This window comes from Carassius auratus, chromosome 8 (genome assembly GCF_003368295.1).
Source record: "Carassius auratus strain Wakin chromosome 8, ASM336829v1, whole genome shotgun sequence".
NCBI lineage: Eukaryota > Metazoa > Chordata > Actinopteri > Cypriniformes > Cyprinidae > Carassius > Carassius auratus.
In genome coordinates, this window is record NC_039250.1 from 10,141,039 (window position 1) to 10,167,169 (window position 26,131).

The 26,131-nt window shown below is 38.0% G+C and overlaps 2 protein-coding genes and 1 long non-coding RNA gene across 3 annotated transcripts; all 3 read right to left on the minus strand.

Moving 5' to 3' along the window:
• Window positions 1–274: 274 nt before the first annotated feature.
• Window positions 275–1,249, minus strand: LOC113108006 (neurogenic locus notch homolog protein 4-like). Its single transcript, XM_026270857.1, has 2 exons — window positions 992–1,249; window positions 275–676 (listed from the first exon to the last, which is right to left on the minus strand). Exons 1-2 carry the CDS (start codon window positions 1,233–1,235, stop codon window positions 594–596), a joined length of 327 nt encoding a protein of 108 aa, XP_026126642.1. The 5' UTR covers window positions 1,236–1,249; the 3' UTR covers window positions 275–593.
• An 811-nt stretch (window positions 1,250–2,060) lies between these two features.
• On the minus strand, window positions 2,061–5,247 carry LOC113108010 (uncharacterized). Its single transcript, XR_003292729.1, has 3 exons — window positions 4,884–5,247; window positions 4,211–4,282; window positions 2,061–2,958 (listed from the first exon to the last, which is right to left on the minus strand). It is a non-coding gene; the product is annotated as an uncharacterized LOC113108010 (long non-coding RNA).
• Window positions 5,248–9,679: 4,432 nt separating this feature from the next.
• On the minus strand, window positions 9,680–25,118 carry LOC113107963 (neurogenic locus notch homolog protein 1-like). The gene is made up of 11 exons (XM_026270797.1): window positions 25,066–25,118; window positions 21,100–21,356; window positions 20,669–21,010; window positions 17,848–17,970; window positions 16,940–17,173; window positions 16,602–16,757; window positions 16,268–16,453; window positions 11,836–11,958; window positions 10,919–11,152; window positions 10,581–10,736; window positions 9,680–10,432 (listed from the first exon to the last, which is right to left on the minus strand). The coding sequence occupies exons 1-11, from the start codon at window positions 25,113–25,115 to the stop codon at window positions 10,239–10,241; spliced, it is 2,055 nt and encodes a 684-aa protein (XP_026126582.1). The 5' UTR covers window positions 25,116–25,118; the 3' UTR covers window positions 9,680–10,238.
• Between the last annotated feature and the right edge of the window lie 1,013 nt (window positions 25,119–26,131).

Genomic DNA, 26,131 nt, shown 5'->3' on the forward strand with positions numbered 1-26,131 from the left:
AGGCCACCACTCCACTCTCCCCTCAGTGATCCGGTCTGGATAGAGTAACTGAACATGACCACAAATCTCCTTGCTGCAGTACAAGTGCTGTTTGTTGGGCAACTTTTACACCAAGACAATAACTGAAAGTTTCAAAATGTCTGTTCAGTCTATATTTGACATGAATGCCCATCTGAAACCTTACCTAACATAGCTCAACAGCTCAACCCAAAACTGAATTAACATTAGGCTAACCTCTGTTGATAAATACTAATTCACTGGTTCGGGATGCACTACTGCTTTATACTGTTCTGCACCACATAAGAAAGGAGGGATTTCACAAAGACATGCAGTATACAGAAAAACACTTTTACTCTTTCATTTACACTTCGGACATGTGCAGACAAACTTCCCTGTAGTTCATAAAACAGATGTGTCAGTGTCGGATCCAACAATCTTTAACACACAGCGTGAACTTATCGTCATTTGAGACTCTGTCTGTAACTTTCTTAAGGGGTGATATGATGCGATTTTATTTTTTTGCAAGCTCTTGGTGCAAAAAGAAGATCTATAAAGTTGCAAAGACTAAAGTTTCAAATCCAAAGAGATATTCTTTATAAAAGGGTTTTTTTGTAACATAGAGCTTCCATCTTGCATGGGTTACTGGTGCAGGCATCATCAATACGACACAGCAAACCTTGAACACAAAAACAATCACTAGGATTACTACAACTGTTCTGAGATGGTTTTATAGTGTTCTACGGTAAAGAACGATCAAATTATAATGAAAAACAAATAACTAACTCTGAATAAAAATACATTTATGAATCTTAACAGATTTATGTGATTAATATTTCAAAATCAGTATAAAATACTTCATAGAGATGCATTATTTAATTGTACATTTTTTAATTGTTGTCTATATTGTTGAGATTTGGTGTAAGAGTCATTTGAGCTCATGAATGAAGTGACCAAGAGTAATTTTTTAGGTCTTGTGGTAGTTTTTACTGACCAGTCTTGCCAGGAGGGCAGCTGCAACTGAAGGAAGCCACGCGGTCGATGCAAGCGGAGCCAGCAGCACAGGCCTTAGTTGCGCAGTCATCAATGTTTTCAGAGCATTCAGAGCCACTCCAGCCGTTCACACATACGCAGTTGTAGCTGTTGCTCGTGTTACTGCATGTGCCTCCATTCTGACAGGGGTTTGTCAGTCTGCATTCATCCACATCCATTCTGACAGCGGTGATTCGGACAATCATCAATATTCACCTCAATGTTTGCTCCTCCAAAACCTTATTGCAAGAAAGATTCAGCTTACACTTATTTGTTTCGAGTTATAAAACCAGACATGGTAACACTTTCGATTAGGGAACAGTAACACTATTCAACATTAACTAGTTGAATATTGGCTATACTTATAAACCACATGACAATGCCTTATTCTGACCATATTCTAAACCTTTATTATATCCAGTTTCGAAATATATTTGCATTTATTTGATAAAAATACAGTAAAAACCTTTAATTTTCAGCAGGAATTACTCCAGTTTTCAGTGTTATTGTATTTTAAAGCAGGCTTAAGAAATTATGCACATTATGGTGAAGCAAACAAAACAAAAAAAGGCAATCACCACCACTTCTTATTAGGACATAGCAGTAGGTATTAGTTGATTTACTGAATTGTTTTCTAACTTACAGTAGTATTAACATAGTTGAGGTCTCAATAGTTAGCATTAACACATTGTTTAATTAAGTGTATCATAAAAATGTATGATAAACTTAATAATAAACATAATAATAAACAACCGGATGAGTCGTCAGAACTGGATTGTGATATTGCAATGTCAGGTAGAACATTTGTAAAAAAAACCTGTTACAGAGGTAAGCAAGAGAAGTGAATCCTACAAAAAGACAATTGGAATTTTGAACACGGTCACTGAACTCTCACCTGAATAAATTCATCTGCCACATTGCTTCAAAAGAAATACAGCTGGGACTAATGAGAAAATGTTGCTGATGAATTGGGACAGTTTAAGGAATACATTAAGAATGTGTATGTCAAATCAGCAAGTGAGTGTTGTTTATTAATTCATAAAGATGTATTTATTTTACCCTACATGTAACAAATGCCTCTGAAGAATGTTCTTGAAACATGAAACTTAATCACCTGACACACATCACAGGTTAATTTCTATCAGTATGTGGTAGTCCATGTTACAGTATCTCTTTAACTTTTCAGCATCATAAAAATGTTCAGTCACTAACATTTTTTTACATTTTTATATGCAAGTTTAGATGCTTTGTTGCATTTATTCTTTTTAAATAACAAGCTGATTCATTAGAAAGATGAAGTGGATGCAAGCTGTTGGTCTACTGATAAAGTAAGTATTTGTTAAATATGACTTATAGTATTTTATGTTATTATCAAAACAGATTTATATTTCCTCCCCTCTGGAACTAACCTGGCAGGCAGTGGCATATAGAAGTTGTGTCTGGTAAACGGACTGCATTTATATAGCGCTTTCAACAGACCCCATGGTCATCCAAAGTGCTTTACAAATTGCCTCACATTCACCCACTCATTCACACACCGACTGCAATGTCAGCCATGCAAGGCTGAATCCAGCTCGTTGGGAGCAGCTGGGGTTAGGCGTCTTGCTCAAGGACACCTCGACACTTGGTCAGGTGGAGCCGGGGATTGAACCACCAACCTTCCGGTTTGTAGACAACCTACATGAACCACTAAGCCACTGCCACCCTGTCTGTCATCTGCCGGCAGGTTCCACCATTGAGGCAGGGGGATGAAAAGCCGGGCACGTAATTCATCTCAGAGCACTGGCCTGTGAAACCCAGAGGACACACACATCTGGGGCTCCCAGGTACACTGTCCACACTCACAGTGCATTCTCCTCCATTAGACAATATCCCACGTAACACAGGTCCTTGTGCTGACAGTACTCGCCTAACAAACCAGAAGCACACCTGAAACACATAGAAACATGATTAGATGGAGTCCTGAACACAATGACTTTATGACCTTAAAATTGAATATAAAACAGTTCAAGCATTTCACAGTGTTTGTTTAAATTGTTAACCTATATAAATGTGTGCTGTTGCATATCCTATCATTTGTCCCGAGAGTGGAAGCTGAAGCACGGTGCTGCATGCTGCATTTTTGCTTTTATAAAATAAAGAAAACAAATGCTTTCTGCCATCTCGGGCTTGAACAGGGGCGCTTCACAATGATGAACCTAAACCCAGCGAACTGCCTCACAGACATGATAAAAAAAAATACACGGAAAGCTTTAAATTACTGCTTTAAAATGAAAAAAGTTAAATTGAAAATAGAAACTCTTTCATTATGTAATCAGTGCTTTTTCTCTCTAAAGGCAGATCCAATGAGGAGATGGCGAGTCATTTTATATCACCATGATTGATGGATGTCTTAAATATAAAAAATAAGGAAAAGCCTATAACAGGCCCAATTATGATTTGTGTTTTATTTAATAATTCTGTACACTTAAAAAATAAAACAAATTATAATAGCATTTAAAACTTTGTCCTATAATTGTAAAGCTGCTTATATTTTCAGATTTTTATGTTGCTTTGTTCTGAATACCTTACAATTTAAAGGATTTGCAGCGATGCAATTTTGTCTGATATGTAAATTATTTATTAGCCTTTTTTTATTTATTATTTTCTATCCATGTAGCTAATGCTTTACAAACAGCTTTAAAAAATATTATTGCATTCCAGATGCTTTTGAAGTACTTTTCACTTTAAATTTTATGGGTAGCTTGAATGTAAAACTTTCGAATCCCATTTGTATTCCCAATGCCCAAAATGTACTTATTCTATACTAAAATAATAAGATAATACAAATAAAATTAGAAAATGTTAATTCTTTAATTTTTATATTTTATTCATTGCTCAGACAAAATGATTACTGGGTCTCATTATTAGCCCTTCCCCCCTCCCCCAAACTCCACCTATGAAATTCTGTACCAACATTTGAATTATGCTCAAAATTAGCTTTTGTTATAAATGTATTAATGGCCAGTATGTATCTTGTTGTTGTAATTTGCCTTGAAGTGTTATGGGTTTTTAAACATTATTTTAAAAAATCACATTCCCATTTATAAGAAATATTAAGTATTGTATGGTTAAAATTGCAAGAAGTCAGTAGAAGTATCAGTATGGTACCGGGTTCCTTTCTTGAGTCGGTATATCTTACCTGCAATAGCCTGTTCTCTTGTGGAAAGTGACACAGGCAGCGTTGTTCACACAGGGCCCACACACTGTATAGCTGTGAAGAAACACCAACACATCAGAACAAGACTGGCTCAATTAAGATAACATCAAGTACTGTGCAAAGAATCAATGACAGCAAACTCTTAACTCAAAATTAATGATGAACCAAATTAGAGATTTTTTTATTAAACAAAACACATCATTTTAATGGTAAAATCAAAAAAATGTTGTACAATGACAAACTAAGATTTACTAATTACTGTCCATACAGTATCTATTATCATAACAGCAGTCACTTTCAACTTGAACAACACTCTTGCGCACTCAGTACTACAGATTAGATTTGACAAATTAGACATTTTGATCAAATATTTGTTTTTGGACAATACATTTTCACAGGAAATTATTTTGTTTTTAATAAAACCTAGTTTGCTGTATTATTAGATTAAATTGGAATCTGCTGCCTATTTGTATTTTATCAACTATCAAAAACCACATATGCCAATGTTGTTACATATTATATTGAACATTTATGATCGTATGCATCACAAAAATAGCATATATATATATACCCTGTAGATCTTTCCAGTAATAAATATAGCTACTGACGGCAAATTACTCTTTCAAAAATGTGTTCTGAAATACAAAGTACTTACCATATGATACTTTAAGGCAGAAAATAACTAGAACCATGACTTTGCTTGGAGAGACACTGGGTAACTGGTCCATATTTTGAGTCAAGTCCTAAATCACCAGTTTAAAAGTCTAAAAATGATCTTCTAGAGTCGAAAAACATATTTTAATAGTGGTGTACAGCATATCTGTGAGTCCCCTGAAAAAAGAAAGAGATAGAGCTCCTCCCACCAGCAGTCATGTCATACATACAACATTAACATTATTTAAAAGTGTGGTGAATTATCATGTTATTATTAATTCGCATGTAAATAGCTATATAATGTACGTAATGATTTTGATAACACTTTCATTCATTTCCTGAAGGAATAGCCTTAATATTTAGTCCCTGAAGGTGGAGGCAAAAGTGATGCTGCTTCGATTTGATTGGTATTTTTGCAACAGCAGGAGGATCCTTCAGCAATATTAAACACAAACATCTGTTATAGGCCCCCGGTCTACATATTTTATAACCGTAAGCTCAATAAAAAGAGTAAGCTAATAGACAGAACAGGTCTCAGGATCTCTACTAGGAAAGAAATTATACAAGAAAAATGTATGTCTTGGAAAATGAACAGTAAAAGAACTATTAGAAAATCATAGCCTATGTTAATGGGATAACTACTTTATGGAGACATGCAAGATTTTGAGAAAAACAAACCTTCTATACATCTTAACATTCATTTCGATGATTGCCTTATTTTTTTAATCATGTGACTACCAAAAATAAACAAGCAAAAATGTCAGCTTGTCTGGAGCTTAAATGGACAGTATTTCTTATAACACTGTGTTCTGGAGAAATGTCAGTCAGAGGTAAACACTTAATGTAAAACAAACATAGCTCTCAGCCACTTTCAGTTTTAAAAAGCAGCTCTGAAATGAAATAAGGTTGGAGACCTGGTTGGATATAACTGGTTCTTCTTATGTGCAATTCAGCAAACTTCCCCTCTTTTACAGGCAAAACAAATTTGGTTTTTGATTACTTCAGCTTTTTACTCAAGTCATGTTTTTTTTTTTTGTTATTTTCATAATCAGACTGATGTCTAGCTGACTTGTCTATGTGCATCCGTTATTGCAAAACACATTTTGTTCTCAAAAGCATATAAAATGTTAAGCATTTAAATGAAAGGAAAATGAATGTTTGTTATGAATTTAAAATGATTAATTTCCTCCACATTACATAAAAATAACTGTCTGCTTTTCCAACAAAAAGCCACAGGTCAGTGTACCATTTCTATAATAAAGAATGACAGTGCCTTGTTGTGAGGCATCTACCAGTCCAGAAATTAAAGAACACGTATGTTAGATTAAACTGTAAAAATGGAAAGAAAAGCAAATAAAACTAAGTTTGAATCATTATATTAATAATGCAGATTTGGTGAGCTGAACAAATGCTCATCTGATAAGTATTTCTGCCTCATCCCAGTTGTACATGGGCGTCTGGTTGGTTACTGTAAGTTTAATTCTTCAATGCATGTAAGATACAGATTAATGTAGACACTGAAAGAGAAAGCTGTTGGAACCCAGGACATATATCATATCTGTAACCATGCAAGAAGCAGGACCACAGAAACAAATATACATGTAGTTCAAGATTGCACTGGCCTGCATTTGACCTAAATCGATGCATTTTGAAAGAAGTGGCAACCACCACTCACCCACAACACTAGATTCAATGATCTGGTCTGGACTGAGTAACTGGACAAATCTCCTCGCTGCAGTTCAAGGGCTGTTTGTGGGCAACTTTCGCACCAAGAATACAATTGAACCGCAGGAAAAAAACCATTAATTCAGTCGTTTTAAATTGTAGATTCTAAAATACTGTTATATGACAACATAATATTTACTGCTCAATGCCAGTTCCTAGAGGACAACCACCCTGCAGAGCTTAGTTTCAATCTACTTGATACTTCAGGATTCCTGGAAACTGCCAGGCTGTGTTGGGAAAGGTTGGAGGCTAACTCTGCAGGACATTGGGTGCTTTTTAGAAACACCTTCAAATTTAGAAACGCGTTGAATGGGGGATGGGTTCAAGGTGTCCCCATCTCAGCAGACGCCACGGTCACGTGTTTGCATTACACAGGAAAACACTTCCACATTTGTGATTTGTTTAAAAGTGCAGTACATCGTTTTTTTGAGTGTACTAACTATAAAAAATGCCATAATATGTTTGCAGATATTTAGGAAATATGCTGAGTTCACATAATCTCTGAAATACAATGCTACAGAGAGTTATTGTACTTTGAAATGTGCGTTCTGTGTCTGAATGTCTGTTTTTGCTTTGGTCTTTCTGTGTGATTCTGGTCACTGCCAATTTTAACAAAAAAAAGCTATCAGTGAAAAAAACTATGTATTGCACTCATGGAGATTGCAGGTTCAACCTGACCAATAAAGAGCCACGGCATACAACTAAAGTTCTATGCATCTTGAGTTAAACAGCTCCATATTTAATGGAGCACATACAAAACACTTGAACCGGAAGCAGCGAGACCTGTTTTACAGAATAGGGAAGTCTGTTGCACATGACCCCCATTGCGCTCTTTCCTGTTGCAAGAAAGAAAGAAAGAAACTCACCAGTGACTGACTTCTGGCCGGTGTTCCAAGCGGTTTAGTGATGCTTTCGGAGGGAGAGAACATACTGCAGCCATGTTAAAGGGTTGTTCCAAACCATTTTTTTTTCAAAAAGAAAAGAAATAATAATTTGAATGACCCCTGCCTTTGAGTCATGCACTCTACTATCCTCCAAAACTGCTAAAGGGATGATCACTTCTGAATGAAACACAGCCCTTCCTTTTAAATTAAGAACCAATGCAAATTACTTAAGTTAAAAATGTAATTGTTTTAAATGCTGAAATATGATCTCAAAAATTAATGTCTGCTCCAATACTGCTTGTTCCATTTTTCATTTATACAAAAAATTATAATAATAATAATTCATCAAATGGATCATCTTAAAACCATGCAGACAAGAAGTAATGGAAATCAAGGTATTTTGTCAAACCCTTCTGAACAATATACCATCTGAACAATAATATATAGGCTAAAGTTACATATGGCCTTTTATAGCTTTATTTTTGGTTGTTGGAGGCATAGTTGCACTATATGTTGGTGCATCAACCTGCTTATAGACTTGCTTATAGTTTCTGAACCAAAAATGGCCAAAAATCTCTTTAGATTTGATACACCACCAAGTTAAACAATACCCAATTTACCCATGTCATTCATTTTGGTCATTGGCCATTTTATATATTGACGTAAATTGCAATAATTTACAAATGCATTGGCGTATTTACAAAACTTGGCAAGTGTCTTCTGTATCGTGTCACGAAGGTACTCAAAAAGTTTTGTGTTGTCAAAAAAATAACAATGAAAAGGGGTCAAATAAAAAATAAAAAACATTTTTTTTAATTAGTTATACCTGTTGTCATGAAAATCATCTTGATAGATTCCTTTGGTCATGCCAAGAACACTGATACCAATTATTCTATAATTGGCCAAACTTTAGGTCCACCATTTTGATTTCCTTTAAAAATCTACTTTTCAAACTCCTCCTTGACTGTTGGTCCAATTTTAATGAAATTCAAATAAGGTCATCTTCAGATGATGCTGAGTTATGGATTTCATGTCCATTCAACAAATTGGTTCTCATTTACTGGATCAACGAATTTCATGGCATTATGTCAAACTGTATCTGAGGCTATATCTCTGGCAAAGCTTTGACATATTCATAGAAAAAAATTATTGTGTGTCACCACACCACATCAATTTGATAACTGTGCCACCTATTGGTCAAAAGAGACAAACCATTGAATCATATAACTTGTGATTGTGTTTATGACTTTTTAGTGATTTTGCCTAAAATCATCTTTACATCTTTAATCACTCATTTTTGCAGTTGATCTGTTGCTCACTGCCGTGCTTGCTCACCATTTTGCCTCTGTAGAGCTTGGTCCCTTAATTGCTTCTTGCAACTATATTTATTATTATTATTATTTTGTATACCAGTTCTGATATGTTTCCATGTTTTCACACATCCTTTTATGGCTTATATATTTTATTCAGTAAACTCCAGTGCATAGAACTCATAACACCTACATAAAAAAATCCTTAATCCCTCCACTTTGAAATATGTGCTTTTCAAAGTTACACCATCTAAGGTCTAGGGGTATTTTTGGGGCCTGGAGAAATTTTGTAATGCCCTGCATTTGTGCTTTTTTCAGCTGCTTATAAACATCTAAATATCACTGTAATAAGCACAAACTAGGCTATAATAATATGTGAGCAGCATGTGTTATGCATGGTTAGTGAAAAACTAAAAATGTTAAATCACTTGAGTAAGGCCATAAAACAGATACAGAACATTGGTTCCTGGGACTTTTGAGAACTGGAGCTTTTAGCCTAGAATGTTTCTATAAATAAATGATGTGAAAATCATCTTGTTTACTAGGTCACAGAAAACAATATTTTGATTTAAATTTTCTAAGACACTTTTTGTTTGTAAAAGTCATATGCGAGTAGGCGTCAACTATCATGAATATCATTTTGATTTACACCTGAGAAGACAAAGACCCGCATAATGAGCTGCATAATAAGCCTTTATTAAGAAATAAAGATTTGAAATATATCAGACTGTGTGTAATGAATTAATACAATATACAAGTTTCACATTTTGAATGGAATTAGTGAAATAAATCAACTTTTTGATGATATTCGAATTATATGACCAGCACCTGTATTTTTTATTATTATTATTTTGTAAATCAGTCATATATTTTTCCATTTTTTCACACATCCTTTTATAGCTTATATATGTTATTCAGTAAACTCCAGTACATAGAAATCATTACACCTACATTAAAAAAAATATATAATAAAATGTAGCCCTCCACTTTGACCTTGTTATGCCATTTCATTCCCCTCCCAATTTAAATTTTTTCCACACACTTAAAACTATAAATAGTTTTATTAAAGTTGCTGTGCTGTTCCCTCCAATTTCAGTATCTTTCTGAAAATGCTAGTGAAGCAGTGGAGTGCAGAAGAATTACCTTTACACAAACACTGTGAAAACTGCATGGTAATGCATATAAATCATGCTTGTTTAGATTTTTTTTAGAGACTAATTATAGGGAATTTACTCCAATATAATGTGGATGGTCTGGGTGTGTTATACACTTACAGTACACAAATGAATTAAAAGTACATTTCAGGGACATGTTAGAATTTAAAGGAAGACATTTTTTTGCATACTTGTGGTCCCACACACATAAATGCATAAATGATTACTGAGACCAATCTGCTTCTATATCTTGTACCTTATTACAGTGTGTGTGAGCGCGCATCTAAGTACCTGCCATACAGAAGCAAATGTAATCTCCTTTAAGGTCCAAGCAGGTGGCGTGATTTTGGCAGGGGTTAGAGCCACATTTGTTGATGTTCTGCTCACAGCGTGGACCTGTGTAACCTGCAGTGCAGTTACAGGTGAATGAGCCCACTGTGTTCTTACACGAACCACCGTGCTCACATGGGTTTGGTCCTGGGGTGTCAAAGAAGAGGGTTAGAAAGTTTCAGGCAAGACATGAAATGCATAAGATACTGTAAATTTGTGTGTAGGAAATGATGAATAGAAATAAAGTAACACACTGAGAAACACAGACAGACAAAAGTCCTGCAAACTGTCTCACCGATCACACACTCGTCGATATCCTCTGCACAGGTGCTGCCCTTGTACCCTGAGGGGCAGTTACAGTTGAACTTGCCATTGACGGGGTTCGTGTCACATTGAGCTCCCATCTTGCATGGGTTACTGGTGCAGGCATCATCAAGATGACACAGCAAACCTTGAACACATAAATAATCACTTTGATTACTACAACTGATCTGAGATGGTTTTATATTGTAGTATGAAAAAACATTATTTTAGAGATGCATTATTTCACTGTAAAAACTTGTTGTCTATATTGAGATTTGGTGTAAGAGTCATTTGAACTCATGAATGAAGTGATCAAGTGTTTTTACTGACCAGCCTTTCCAGGAGGGCAGCTGCAACGGAAGGAAGCCACGCCGTCGATGCAAGTGGAGCCAGCGGTGCAGGGATTATTTGCGCAGTCATCAATGTTTTCAGAGCAGTCAGGGCCGGCCCAGCCGTTCACACACACGCAGTTGTAGCCATTGAGTGTGTTTCTACACATGCCTCGATTCTGACAGGGGTTTAGCTGCAGACTGCATTCATCCACGTCATCAGTGCAAAACTGACCTGCAAATGAAAGGTTCATGATTTAAGTAAAACCATTTGAAGGACGTTTAAAAAGAGGTTTACACTAACAGAGAAGCCTGAATCATTTTGCATAGGGAATTATTCAAACTGGTTTAAAAACAATTCACCAGTTTCAGCTTGCCAAATTTTGCTTCGAATCAGTGAATAATTATTAAAAAAAAAAAAAGATGAAAAAAAAAGATTAAAAAAAAGAGATTTTGTTCCAAATTGATTCGTTCATGAATCTGTTTGACTGCATGATTTAAGCCAACAACCTAATTCCAAATATTCTTTCATATAGTTTTATGTCATGTGAATATTTTCAACAGAGTAATTCAAGATATGATTTTCATATTATTAAAATATAAAAATTAAAGAATCCAGCCTAATGTTTTACTATTACAATAATACTACTGTATTCATTAATAATACTTTTTTATATAATAATTAAAATTTTCAAACGATGCTAATTCTTTGTTTTTTGCTTTTAAACATTTAACCATAGAGCTTTTATTTCTATTATTTTATTTACTTTTTATTAATTAAAAAATATTGGTTTAAAAAACGATTGGTTTGTCAATCAGTGTCTGTGAGGCATTTCCACTAGTGGAAAGGGAAATGATGGAGCAAACACACATAAGCAAACATAAACACACACACACTATATAAAGCGGTTTTCATACCAGTCCATTCAGGTGGGCACTGGCAGTTGTAAGTGTTCACTCCATCCATGCATGTGGCTCCATTCTGACAGCGGTGATTCGGACAATCATCAATGTTCACCTCACAGTTTTGTCCATTAAAACCTGTTTACAGGAAAAATAAAGCCTTTTATCATGCAGCCCTCTGGGTTTCCATAATTGTTTCTTTTCAAGCATTCCTGTTCATCACTGTGCAGCTGATCTTAGACAATCTGTATTGTATATAGTGTATTAAATAAAGGTTACTTGACTTGAATTTTATTTAACACCCAAAATCAGAAATAGTCTGAAACCTGAAATTGAATATCCACTACACACAAAACCAAATGGTGTGGAAAAAAAAAAGTGCAGTCTAGTCATCGGAAATGGATTCTGATATTAGACAAAAAATTATTCGGAATCAGAATCAAAATCAGAAACAGCTTTATTGCCAAGTATGCTTGCGCATACAAGGAATTTGTTTTAGTGAAATAAGCTTCCAGTACACAGAGACAACAACACACAGACCCCCCAAAAAATAAAAAGAAATTAGCCAAATAAATAAGTGTATAAAAAATTGTGCTATAAATGATAATGGAATAGGATTGAGTAAGATGCAGGGATGTACTAGGATGGCGCGGTAAAAAATAAATATAAGGATATTGCACATTTTTATTGTATAAGTGGGGAACATTTAAAGGTCCTGTTATTTGCGCTTTTTTGAAGCTTTGGTTGTGTTTACAGTGTGCAATATAACATGCGTTATGTTTCACGTGTAAAAAAACACAGTATTTTTCACACAATTCACCTATCTGTATACCGCTCTATTCACTGTCATAAAAACGGGGTGATGACTTCCTTGTTCTATAAAGTCCCTCCTTCAGAAATACGTAACGACTTCTGATTGGGCCAGCGGTTCCTGTGTTGTGATTCGACAGCAGGCTGAGCGCACGCGGCCCTCCTGGAAACGTGATTGGGCTAGAACGCACATGCTGGAGATGTACTTATAATCACAGGAGCGTTTTTACTAATGACGAGATGCGCATGAAAATCACATTCGTTTTTTTGTACAGCCCTAACATCTAGTTAACAAATCTAAACAGCGTTGCCCTTTGTGTAATAAGTTACACAAAGGGCAGTTTTATAGTACAAATTTTTGCTGTCAGCAGAAGGATAGCAACAAAAAGATGAATGTTGAAATTTCCCGTATTTTGGATGAGTAACTCGAGAAATTTTCCTTATTTTCAATGTTAACTTAAGCTATATAAATTAATATTCAAATGTTATTGTCTCCGTAGTCGCGCCTCCAAGCAGGAAAGTGGTGTAAAGTTAATCCATTCTCATTTTATTTTCCCCATGGCGATTATGTGCTGCGCTATTACACCCCACAATACAGCAACGGTTGAAAATGGTTAAAATAGATTTTTAATTAATCAAATTAAGACACACGGATGAGAGGGAGTATGTCTAAACACTGCGCAGTAGTCCGAGTGGCAGTAAAGGAGGCAGTCAACGTGGCGGCCACGCCAAGTAATGACGTCACGACGCCCAAGCCCTACTTCTTCTTGCAACTATACAGGTGCTGGTCATATAATTCGAAAATCAATCAAAAAGTTGATTTATTTCACTAATTAAGTTCAAAAAGTGAAACTTGTATATTGTAATTCCTCAAATAAAAGCCGGTAGTCAAATAAACGCTGGACCTCTTAAAGTGGCCGGGGGCATGGTCAACACAGATAAATAAAGGCCGGGGGAAAATTTGTGCAGCAGAGCCAGATAACGAACAGACATGCCCCCTGCTGGAGCGTTTCTCATTCTCGAGTCAAGAACCGGTTGCATCAGTTTTCGGATCACCAGTACACTGAACCGAGAACCGTTTCTGTCGGACGCGTCCAATTCGAGAACTGAGGAGCTGATGATACTGTGCATGTGTGATTCAGCATGAAGCAGACTGACACACAGAGTGTCTGAACTGAACTGGTCCTTTTGGTGATTGATTCTAAACTGATTCTGTGCTAATGTTATGATTTCTTTCCACTGAAACGCTATCGCTTTTAATTTAAAACGGGTTATTTAAAACAATTATTTATCAAACAGATGGAATTAGAAATAAAGGCCTGCCTCTAATAAAAGCCTGCTTCAAATAAAAGCCTGTTACCTTCTGCAGTTCAGGTAAATAAGGCCCCGGCATTTATTTGAGGAATTACGGTATTATATTCATTCATTACACACAGACTGATACATTTCAAATGTTTATTTCTTTTAATTTTGATGATTATAACTGACAACTAAGGAAAATCCCAAATTTAGTATCTCAGAAATGTTTTATATTACTTAAGACCAATACAAAGAAAGGATTTTTTGAAAACGTGGCCAACTGAAAAGTATGAACATGAAAAGTATGAGCATGTACAGCACTCAATACTTAGTTGGGGCTCATTTTGACTGAATTACTGCAGCAATGCGGCGTGGCATGGAGTCGATCAGTCTGTGGCACTGCTCAGGTGTTATGAGAGCCCAGGTTGCTCTGATAGTGGCCTTCAGCTCTTCTGCATTGTTGGGTCTGGCATATCGCATCTTCCTCTTCACAATACCCCATAGATGTTCTATGGGGTTAAGCTCAAGCAAGTTTGCTGGCTAATTAACAACAGGGATACCATGGTCCTTAAAGCAGGAACTGGTAGCTTTGGCACTGTGTGCAGGTGCCAAGTCCTGTTGGAAAATGAAATCTGCATCTCCATAAAGTTGGTCACCACTAGGAAGCATGAAGTGCTCTAAAACTTCTTGGTATACAGCTGCGTTGACCTTGGACATCAGAAAACACAGTGAACCAACACCAGCAGATGACATGGCACCCCAAACCATCAATGACTGTGGAAACTTTACACTGGACCTCAAGTAACATGGATTGTGTGCTTCTCCTCTTTTCCTCCAGACTCTGGGACCCTGATTTCCAAAGGAAATGCAAAATTTACTTTCATCAGAGAACATAACTTTGGACCACTCAGCAGCAGTCCAGTCCTTTTTGAAGTGATATGCTTCTGACGCTATCTGTTGTTCAAGAGTGGCTTGACACAGGGTATGTGACAGCTGAAACCCATTACTTGCATACGTCTGTGTGTAGTGGTTCTTGAAGCACTGACTCCAGCTGCAGTCCACTCTTTGTGAATCTCCCCCACATTTTTGAATGGGTTTTGTTTCACAATCCTCTCCTGGGTGCGGTTACCCCTATTGCTTGTACACTTTTTTTCTACCATATCTTTTCCTTCCCTTCGATTCTCTATTAATGTGCTTGGACACAGAGCTCTGTGAACAGCCAGTCTCTTTTGCAAGAACCTTTTGTGTCTTGCCCTACTTGTGCAAGGTGTCAGTGGTCATCTTTTGCACAACTGTCAAGTCAGCAGTCTTCCCCATGATTGTGTAGCCTACAGAACTAGACTGAGAGACCATTTAAGGGCCTTCGCAGGAGTTTTGAGTTAATTCGCGGATTAGAGTGTGGCACCAGGTGTCTTCAGTATTGAACCTTTCACAATATTATAATTTTCTGAGATAATGAATTTGGGATTTTCCTTTGTTGTCAGTTATAATCATCAAAATTAAAAGAAATAACAATGTGAAATATTTCAGTCTGTGTGTAATAAATTAATATAATATACAAGTTTCACATTTTGAATGGAATTAGTGAAATAAAGCAACTTTTTGATGATATTCTAATTATATGACCAGCACCTGTATTTTTTATTATTATTATTTTGTATATCAGTCACGTTCTGATATTTTTACATGTTTTCACACATCCTTTTATGGCTTATATATTTTATTCAGTAAACTCCAGTACAGAGAAATCATTACACCTACATAAAAAAAATGAATAAAAAAAATTAGCCCTCCACTTTGAAATATGTGCTTTTCAAAGTCATACCATAATATGCCATTTCATTCCCCTCCCCATTTCAATTTTTTCCCACACCATTAAAACTATTAATAGTTTTATTAAAGTTACTGTGCTGTTCCCTCCATTTCAGTATCTTTCTGGAAATGCTGTGGAGTGCAGAAAGCATTACCTTTACACAAACATTGCGAAAAATGTAAATATGAAACTGCAAATCTTCAAATCTAAGATTCAAATTTAGAAACACATGGTAATGCATATAAATCATGCTTGTTTAGATTTTTTGGAGACTAATTATAGGGAATTTGCTCCAATTTAATGTGGATTGTCTGGGTGTGTTACACACAGTACACAAATCATTTAAAAGTACATTTCAGGGACATGTTAGAATTTTTTGGGACTTTTTTTGCATACTAAATGCTAAAAGTCAAACAAATGGGTAATGGTGGTCCCACACGCATAAATGCATAAATTATTAATGAGACCAATCTGCTTCTATATCTTGTACCTTATTACAGTGTGTGTGAGCGCGCATCTAAGTACCTGCCATACAGAAGCAAATGTAATCTCCATTAAGGTCCAAGCAGGTGGCGTGATTTTGGCAGGGGTTAGAGCCACATTTGTTGATGTTCTGCTCACAGCGTGGACCTGTGTAACCTGGAGTGCAGTTACAGGTGAATGAGCCCACTGTGTTCTTACACGAACCACCGTGCTCACATGGGTTTGGTCCTGGGGTGTCAAAGAAGAGGGTTAGAAAGTTTCAGGCAAGACATGAAATGCATAAAATACTGTAAATGTGTGTGCAGGAAATGATGAATAGAAATAAAGTAACACACTGAGAAACACAGACAGACAAAAGTCCTGCAAACTGTCTCACCGATCACACACTCGTCGATATCCTCTGCACACGTGCTGCCCTTGTACCCTGAGGGGCAGTTACAGTTGAACTTGCCATTGACGGGGTTCGTGTCACATTGAGCTCCCATCTTGCATGGGTTACTGGTGCAGGCATCATCAAGATGACACAGCAAACCTTGAACACATAAATAATCACTTTGAATACTACAACTGATCTTAGATGGTTTTATATTGTAGTATGAAAAAACATTATTTTAGAGAGGCATTATTTCACTGTAAAAACTTGTTGTCTATATTGAGATTTGGTGTAAGAGTCATTTGAACTCATGAATGAAGTGATCAAGTGTTTTTACTGACCAGCCTTTCCAGGAGGGCAGCTGCAACGGAAGGAAGCCACGCCGTCGATGCAAGTGGAGCCAGCGGTGCAGGGATTATTTGCGCAGTCATCAATGTTTTCAGAGCAGTCAGGGCCGGCCCAGCCATTCAAACACACGCAGTTGTAGCCATTGAGTGTGTTTCTACACATGCCTCCATTCTGACAGGGGTTTAGCTGCAGACTGCATTCATCCACGTCATCAGTGCAAAACTGACCTGCAAATGAAAGGTTCATGATTTAAGTAAAACCATTTGAAGGACGTTTAAAAAGAGGTTTACACTAACAGAGAAGCCTGAATCATTTTGCATAGGGAATTATTTAAACTGGTTTAAAAACAATTCACCAGTTTCAGCTTGCCAAATTTTGCTTCGAATCAGTGAATAATTATTTGAAAAAAAAAAAGATTAAAAAAAAGAGATTTTGTTCCAAATTGATTCGTTCATGAATCTGTTTGACTGCATGATTTAAGCCAACAACCTAATTCCAAATATTCTTTCATATAGTTTTATGTCATGTGAATATTTTCAAAAGAGTAATTCAAGATATGATTTTCATATTATTAAAATATAAAAATTAAAGAATCCAGCCTAATGTTTTACTATTACAATAATACTACTGTATTCATTAATAATACTTTTTTATATAATAATTAAAATTTTCAAACGATGCTAATTCTTTGTTTTTTGCTTTTAAACATTTAACCATGGAGCTTTTATTTCTATTATTTTATTTACTTTTTATTAATTAAAAAATATTGGTTTAAAAAACGATTGGTTTGTCAATCAGTGTCTGTGAGGCATTTCCACTAGTGGAAAGGGAAATGATGGAGCAAACACACATAAGCAAACATAAACACACACACACACACTATATAAAGCGGTTTTCATACCAGTCCATTCAGGTGGGCACTGGCAGTTGTAAGTGTTCACTCCATCCATGCATGTGGCTCCATTCTGACAGCGGTGATTCGGACAATCATCAATGTTCACCTCACAGTTTTGTCCATTAAAACCTGATTACAGGAAAAATAAAGCCTTTTATCATGCAGCCCTCTGGGTTTCCATAATTGTTTCTATCCAAGCATTCCTGTTTATCACTGATCAGCTGCATTAAGACAATCTGTATTGTATATAGTGTATTAAATAAAGGTGAATTTTATTTAACATCCAAAATCGGAAATAGTCTGAAATTGGAAATAAAAATATCCACCTCACGCAAAACATGCAGACAAGTCATCAGAAATGGATTCTGATATCAGACAAAACTTTGTCAATAAATTTTAATAGCATCACTGATAAATTTGTCACAAAGTCGTGGCCTAATGGTTAGAGGGTTGGACTCCCAATCGAAGGATTGTGAGTTCTAGTCTCAGGCCGGACGGAATTTTGGGTGGGGGTAGTGCATGAACAGCTCTCTCTCCACCTTCAATACCACGACTTAGGTGCCCTTGAGCAAGGCATCAAACCCCCAACTGCTCCCCGGGCGCCGCAGCATAAATGGCTGCCCACTGCTCCGGGTGTGTGCTCACATTGTGTGTGTGTGTGTTCACTGCTCTGTGTGTGTGCATTTCGGATGGGTTAAATGCAGAGCACAAATTCTGAGTATGGGTCACGTCACTTCACGAAATCTGAATCCTACAAAAGACTTGATAAAATACTTTTTTCATTGTTCCTACTTGCCTGTATTGCCTTTGTAGTCTTTACTGAGTTTTTTCTATTCTAATTTCTTTTATTATTTTTTTTCTTCTCTAGTTAATATAATATATTTCAATATTTGTATTCTCATTTGTGGGTACTGTGACGCGTGTCCTGAGCTCTCATCAGTGTCGCCCTGGAATCAGAGGGGATCCCACTGCATCACTATTACCATTTACTTGGTTTATTGACGGATGTTTTTTTCCCGGGTTGTTTTTCTCACGTCCCCTTCCTGTTTCCCCAGGTGGCGTTCCCACTTCTAGCTCCTTTTCGGCCGGCATCCCCGCGGCCTGCTTGACGTCGCCAGAGAAGCCTGGGAACAGCAGCCAGCCCTCCACCGCTCCACCATCAAGCACGTCCGGGAGATGCAGGAGAGGATTGACAGGCTCATGCCCATTGTCCGGGAGCACCTTGCCAAAGCCCAGCAGGCAATAACATTACAACAGGGAGGTCCAGCCACGGGAGTTTCAGCCAGGAGACCACATCATGGTCCTAGTCCCCACTGCTGCCTGTAAATTCTTGGCCAGCTGGCAAGGTCCATATACCGTCACGGAAAGGATCAGCCCTGTCACCTACCGAGTCCGGCAGCCCGGAAGACGCAGAGAGGACCAACTGTACCACGTGAACCTTCTGAAGCGCTGGGTCGGGACCGGGCCCCAGCATGCAGCCCTCGCTCAGCAACCTCCCGTGGCTGTGGACATGGATCCCCACGTACTCAAGCACGATATCCGCACAGCACCCGGAGTGATCGTCCGGCAGTGGCCCTATCATGTTCCGGAGGCTCGGCGACACACCATTGAGGAGGAGGTACAGGAGATGTTGAGGTTAGGGACCATCGAACCATCACGCAGCCCTTGGTCCAGCCCCATCGTCATGGTTCCAAAGCCTGACGGCACCTTCCACTTTTGCAACGACTTCTGCCGCCTGAACAAAGTCTCAGAGTTTGACGGCTACCCAATGCCGCGGGTTAATGAACTCTTATTCACCCTGATTACAGACCATGCCCCTCTACAGTATATGGCCCGAGCGAAGGACACCAACGTCAGGGTGACTAGGTGGTTCCTTGTGCTCCAGTACATCCACTTCACATACAACACCGTCAGATTCCACTCCCCGCACACCCCCAGTTTCCCCACTTCTCCACAGGGACAGGACGACACTTGGGGGGGGGGGGGGTGACACGTGTCCCGAGCTCTCAACAGCGGCGCCCTGGATACATTACGGGCTGAGAGGTCACACCTGCAGCCCATCAGGGACGGGCTTTTTAAGCAGCATCGACGAACACAGAGGTGAGATGTCTCCAAAAGACTCTGCTAACAATTCTCTGTGTTTTCCTCCAGACAGCAGCATGTGACCCCCAGCCCTCAAAGTACACGGACTTCATGGACCCACACAGCACTGCGCACAGAAGGACAAGAGAAGGCCGAGAGCGCTGAGCACCAGAAACCCCTCACGTTGGCTATTTCCCCCATTCACCATCACAATAAAGTCCACCCTTCGGGGAACTTACCTTGATCCTCGTGTCGTGTGCTTCTTCACCCCGTCACAGTACTTAAAAGGTAACTGTCTTGAATGAGGCATAAGGTTGTTGGCTACAATTGACAATTCATGGTTGCAGTTTCTTTTTCTTGGATTTTACTGTCCCGTCACAAACGAAATGGCAACAACATCTCAGACTGACAGACTAAACACAGTAAAAATAAACATATTTTCCATGTTTTGAGCCATTCATTAATGTTTTGTACACACAAGATTGACCAAAATAACATTGTTTATAACTGTTGAGAAAAGGGCACTTTTGATTCATTTTAGAAAAAGGGCAGGGGCTTGAGCACCCAAAGCACCCTCTTCTTCTAGTGCCTGTTCAAAAAGTTTAAGGAACGCATTATGTTAAATCATCAAGTGTTTACGGCTAATTCATAAAATGTGGACATTGCCCTGCAACTTTAGAGGCTCTATAGCTCAGATATTTTATTTTTTTAAATTTATTTCTATTTTCCCTCCTCATGAACTAACCTGGCAAGCAGTGGCATACATAAGTTGTGTCTGTCATCTGCCGGCAGGTTCCACCGTTGAGGCAGGGGGATGGAAAGCAGGGCACGTAAATCATCTCGCAGTGGAGGCCGGTAAAGCGGGGTTGGCAGTTACACCGATATGAGCCTGGGGTATTCAGACACACGCCTTCGTTCTTGCACAGAGACGGGAAGGAAACACACTCATCTGTGTCATTGAGACAATGGGGGCCATGGTAACCAGGAGGACAGGTACAAGAGAATTCACGATTGGGCAGAGTATAGCAGATACCACCGTTGGCACACGGGCTGGACAGACATGTGTCCTCTTGCTCACAATGATGACCTGAGGAGAAAATGTCAACTGTAGATCAAAAGCAACAACAAAAGAGTCAATATGTGAGTTTAGAAGAGAGAGACCAAGAGAGAGCTGACCTGTCCATCCATGGGCACACTGGCATTTGTACTGGTTGTTGGGGAGGAGCAAGGACTTCCCCCCATTGGTACAAGGATTGTCAAAGTTATTGTCATTTAACTCGCATCGCACCCCAGAGTATCCCAGAGGACACACACAGCCACGCTGGGGTACTCTGGCCATGGTGATCACGGTGCACTTTCCTCCATTCAAACAATATCCCTCAGTACATGGGTCCTTATGCTGACAGTACTCACCTAAGAAACCAGGAGAACACCTGACACACAGAAATGTCACAAATATTATTCATGGTCTCTAAGTGAATCATTTAAGTTTAACAGATTATTTATACCAAATAACAGAAATCAGGATGTAAGTGAATTAAAATGTTTTTTTTAAATTATTAATTAAGTTGCAAGCACACTTATGAGTGCTAAAATGATGAATGGGACAACCTACAGTTTCATGGACTTAATGGACAGTGGCAATTGAAACACCAAACGTGCATGTGAAGTTTGCCATTTGGGACCGGGCCTACAACGTCTTTTTGTCCACTTGAACACTTGGGTCAAATACAGAAAATACATTACGTAAACAGACAACTTGTCAAGTGACTATGGGATATGGCAGGGTTGGCGAACATCTGGGATATGCCCTTTGGCTGCAGCTGAAGTTACATACTCTCGAGTAGGTACTTATTTTTAACAAGTAATTCATTTGTGACAGCTAAAAAATATGTTCTATATACTATGAATGTGTGTAGTATGAAAATAATCTTGACATACTATTTTGGTCATGCTGTCATACTGCGTTACCTTCCAGCATCAGTTGCAACGCTTCACTGCCATTCACAAATTCCCTCCTGTAGGCCTCATTGGATTGTAAAGTATCCATCGTATGCACACTTCAGAATCTAGGTAGTAGTTAGGTCATCTGGGTACTTTTGGCCTATCCTTTTATAAGTACTGTGTATTCGGACATACTTCTTTTTTCACATACACTTTTGCCTACTATATACTAATACTACTACTACTAATAATAATAAAAAACAAATAATAAATAAATGGAGGAACAGACATAACCAATGAGCATAACTTCAGTTTTACCACCGTTCACGTACAAGAAATGATTATCCATCCATATTGTAATCTCTTAATTAGTAATGCAGTCAGACAAATAAGCAACGTCAAGGCACTCATGAGGTTTTGAATGTATATAAATCTGTGTGTAGTTGGCATACAAATGGTAATGAAAGATGCCCTAAAGGTGACAAATAGATGTTAAAAAGTAAAGGACCTAAAACTGACCTCTGAGGGATCCCAGTTGAGACAGAACTAATCTCAGACCTACTGTATAACCACCCATAGAAACAAACTGGGAGAGTTCAGTAAAATAAGACCTCAAGCAGTCCCAGACATAACAAACACTCAAAGGCAAGTAAGTAGTAGACTGTGATCCACAGAATTAAATGCGGCTCTTTGATCAGGAAGAAGAATAAGAATAGATGTTGCACCAGAGTCAGAAGCCATCAATATACATAAACCCGACTGAAGAGGTTCAAAAAGATTAACTGTGAGATGGTTACATAAATGAGAGGCAACAATACACTCAAGTAATTTAGCCTAAAACAGGAGATTTGAAATAGGACAAAAGTGACTGAAGTTGTACAGTGCAACATTTTCTTTTTTAGGTACAGGGGTTACATCAGCAATCTTTAATGCTGCTGGAACAACCACAGTCTGTAAGACTGTCATTTATAATACTGAGAACAGCAGGACACAAAGCATCAAAGCAAGATTTAAATAAGCTAGTGGGTATAAGGTCAAGCAAGGAAGTGGTAGATTTCATGCTAGTTACCGCCCATTTAATAGTCTCAGTGTCAAGATTAGGAAAGTTAATAAGAACAACACCAGCAAACTTTGGTGAACAGTGACATGTGGTAGTATATACAGGGGAATACGGAAATTTGTTTACGAACATTATCAAATTCTGAATTGAAAAAATTAAGAAATGAATTACATAACAGCTGAGAAACGGGCATGGTAGAAACGGCATTAACTTGAAGCAGACAATTTATAGTTTCTTGCATTTCCTAAGTTGTTTTTGAATAGTCTGAGATAAATAAGAGGATATTGCAGAGAGTCTTAATTAGTAGGGAATTATGCACATTCGGATGCAGCCTGTTTTCTTCTTTCTCGATTTTAAATGGCTCCTATTAAAACTGCACAAAACAGACCAACGTTACAGAGCTCACACCACGCTGACATGTCTCTAAGGTCCAAGCCAATGACTTAACAGCTCAGGTAGCATGTTTGCACACGTTACATCCAAACACAGAACACAGGGATTGCTTATGAGACATTGTGATGTCACAGCTGCTCGAGATCAGAGAAAATAGAGGACAGCATACAACCAGACACAGCTCACTGAGGGTGCAAACTATGGCAATACAGCACTGTCAGTCAGCAGACATGGGAGGGGCCTAAACAATGTGATGTCATGTCACATTGCTTGGAGAATCAATGTTTAGTGAGACTGATTTGGTTTAATGGGTATTCAAAATAAGCAGTGGGTAGATTTTTATCATTGTAGGGTGGTTGTGTTCACACATTGCCAACACACATTTATGTCAAAACACCATGTAAAAGTGGATTTTGCATAATAGGTGCCTTTTAACTGTAGTTGGTATCTAATGAATTAGGTGCATTACTGCATTTCTTAAGTTTTAATTCTACCCATCAGTCCTGTCTCCCTAATAAATTCAAAGTAAAGTCTAAAATGCATCTCTCGCTTGACAGGTTTTCTATTCTTTCTGATATTCTCCATCACATTTTTCCTTATTTGTTTGCACAGTAAATTCAATATCTGCATGTAGTCTTCTCAGTCTCCTTTTAAGTGAACCTACCAAAGGGAACCATCATTATTTTAAGAAATGGAAACATTTATCATGTAGACTTTAGAAAGGCACATGACCTCCAAATATTTGCAAACGTTTTAATCTTACTTGTGGGCTTGCTCAGTGAGTGGAAACTTGCTGGATTGAAAAGTGACAGGTCTGTAGTTTTATCAGTTCTATCTTGCACAATCTAAAACTTTGCTAAAAAGCCTGACTCACCCGCTTTCCAGGCAATATCATTTTTAAAAATCACAAGTTGCTACGTTTGGTTGCAAATTACAGCTGATGTGGAGATGGGCACATCAACTCTACTCACAATCTTTAAAAATATTGATATTAAAATGATATTACTAATACAAAGCATGGGGTTCTGCATTCCTTTTAGTAGTTTTCTGTAGTTTGTTTAAGGGTGGGGGGGGGGAAATGCTCATTTTCACTCAATCTCCTGTTAATCTTGAGTAGCTATAGAGTAGTACTGCATCCTTCGTATCTCCAAAAAGTCTTTAGTTTTATTATATTTATAAGAGAAAAATAGTCTGTGCCGATTTTTTTCGGAAAAACACGAGCCGCTGGAGGCGTGACGTGTGGGCGGAGCTAAAGAATCACGAGCGCGAGTAGGCTTTTGCGTTGAGAGCGTTTGGAAGTTGTGACATTACCGTGAGGAAAAAAAAAACATCATCCAGAATCAGATCCCGAGGCTGAAACTGAACGAGAGCAGCAGCAGCAACGACTACAACAGTGTCTCTATGTGGTATGTATTGAAACTGTATATATTTTCTTATGTAACCCCTCTCTCCCGGGTCCTTTCTGACGCTCCTCGCACTCGCTCCGAGCGGGGCTCGAACCCGGGTCTCCTCTAACAAGGAGGCTAAATGGCTACAGCCACTAGCGTCTGTTGCTAGTGCGTCACTCGTGATCTGGGAGGTTTACCTACGTTGGCCTCCGTTACACTTAGCGGTTTTGGAAAATGACTAAGTTCCACTTTATGTCGTCTTTTTTTCTCTTTAAAGGTGTACAAGGTTTACTTGATGTGCTTACGCGCCGATAGCCAAGTTAACAACACAGAGATATTTGAAGCAGTTTTACTCACCGCCTGCGGTTCCAACACACGATTGTGACCCTTTTTCGTTGGGACTGCATTATCCTTAAGAAATAAACGATATGCAAATCCGGCGTCAAACTGGGCCTTGTTTGTAAAACAGGCATCTTCGAAATGCAGGGAACAAACAAAAACACTTGCACAACTCCGTCAATGCTCTTTAAAAATCAACTCCGTCCACTGGTACCTTGATGTTTTTTTTTTTTTTTTTGGTAATCGGTGCAGGGTTGTCTTGCCCTCGCAACCAAAAACACACTTCTTTTGTGACATTTGCTCTCGCCCATATCAGTGAATGTCTCTGCTCTACGGGAGCGCGCGCTCTTCCGGGAGAAGTGCCTTAGGACCCATATAAGGAAATTCCGCTCCATCTAACATCACACAGACCCATACTCAAAAAAAAACTTTACGAAACTTGTGACAAACCGGAAGGAGTATTTTTGGAACAAAAAATACTCCTTCAAATGTACAACTTTATTTTTGAAACTTTGTCCATGTTTAGCATGGGAATCCAACTCTTTAACAGTGTAAAAAACTCAGTATGCATGAAATAGCATTTCACCCCCCCTTTAATGTTTGTGCAAGACTGTGAAAACCTGTTTCCTGGCAATATCCGGTTTGAAAATCAGAAGATCGAAACTTTGGTTTGCAAATTAAAAAAAAGATGGGTTACATCGACGCTGCAGTATTGATATATTAATACTCATAAGAATAAAAAAATACTGATATTATATTTACAATAAATGTAATTTACATTTTTCCTTTCACTTTGGAGTGTTACGAGCTCTTGGTGCATAAAGAAGGTCTGTAAAGTCGCAAAGATTAAAGTCTCAAATCCAAAAAGATATTCTTTATCAAAGTTAAGACTCTGCTACGCCCCTAAAACGCCTCGTTTTAACACTAGAACTGCCAAAGGTCGGTAAATTTTACCCACGCACATGGCAGCTGTTTTTATATGACTTAAGAACAAATTTCACTGTATTATTAATGTATCATGAAATGATTATGTCTAGTCATCAACTATATTTCTGTCCTGCTGTTTTATGTTCAAGGCTTTTTT

Bases quoted from the DNA above. Each gene is read 5' to 3' on its own strand.
- LOC113107963 (XM_026270797.1), bottom strand. From the start codon at position 25,115: ATGCAGTCCCAACGAAAAAGGGTCACAATCGTGTGTTGGAACCGCAGG. The intron at 21,357-25,065 runs GTGAGTAAAACT...TCTGTGTGTCAG, and splicing joins GTGTGTTGGAACCGCAGGCG to GTGTTCTCCTGGTTTCTTAG. The intron at 10,737-10,918 runs GTCAGTAAAAAC...TATGTGTTCAAG, and splicing joins CTGCCCTCCTGGAAAGGCTG to GTTTGCTGTGTCATCTTGAT.
- LOC113108006 (XM_026270857.1), bottom strand. From the start codon at position 1,235: ATGATTGTCCGAATCACCGCTGTCAGAATGGATGTGGATGAATGCAGA. The intron at 677-991 runs GTCAGTAAAAAC...TTTGTGTTCAAG, and splicing joins CTGCCCTCCTGGCAAGACTG to GTTTGCTGTGTCGTATTGAT.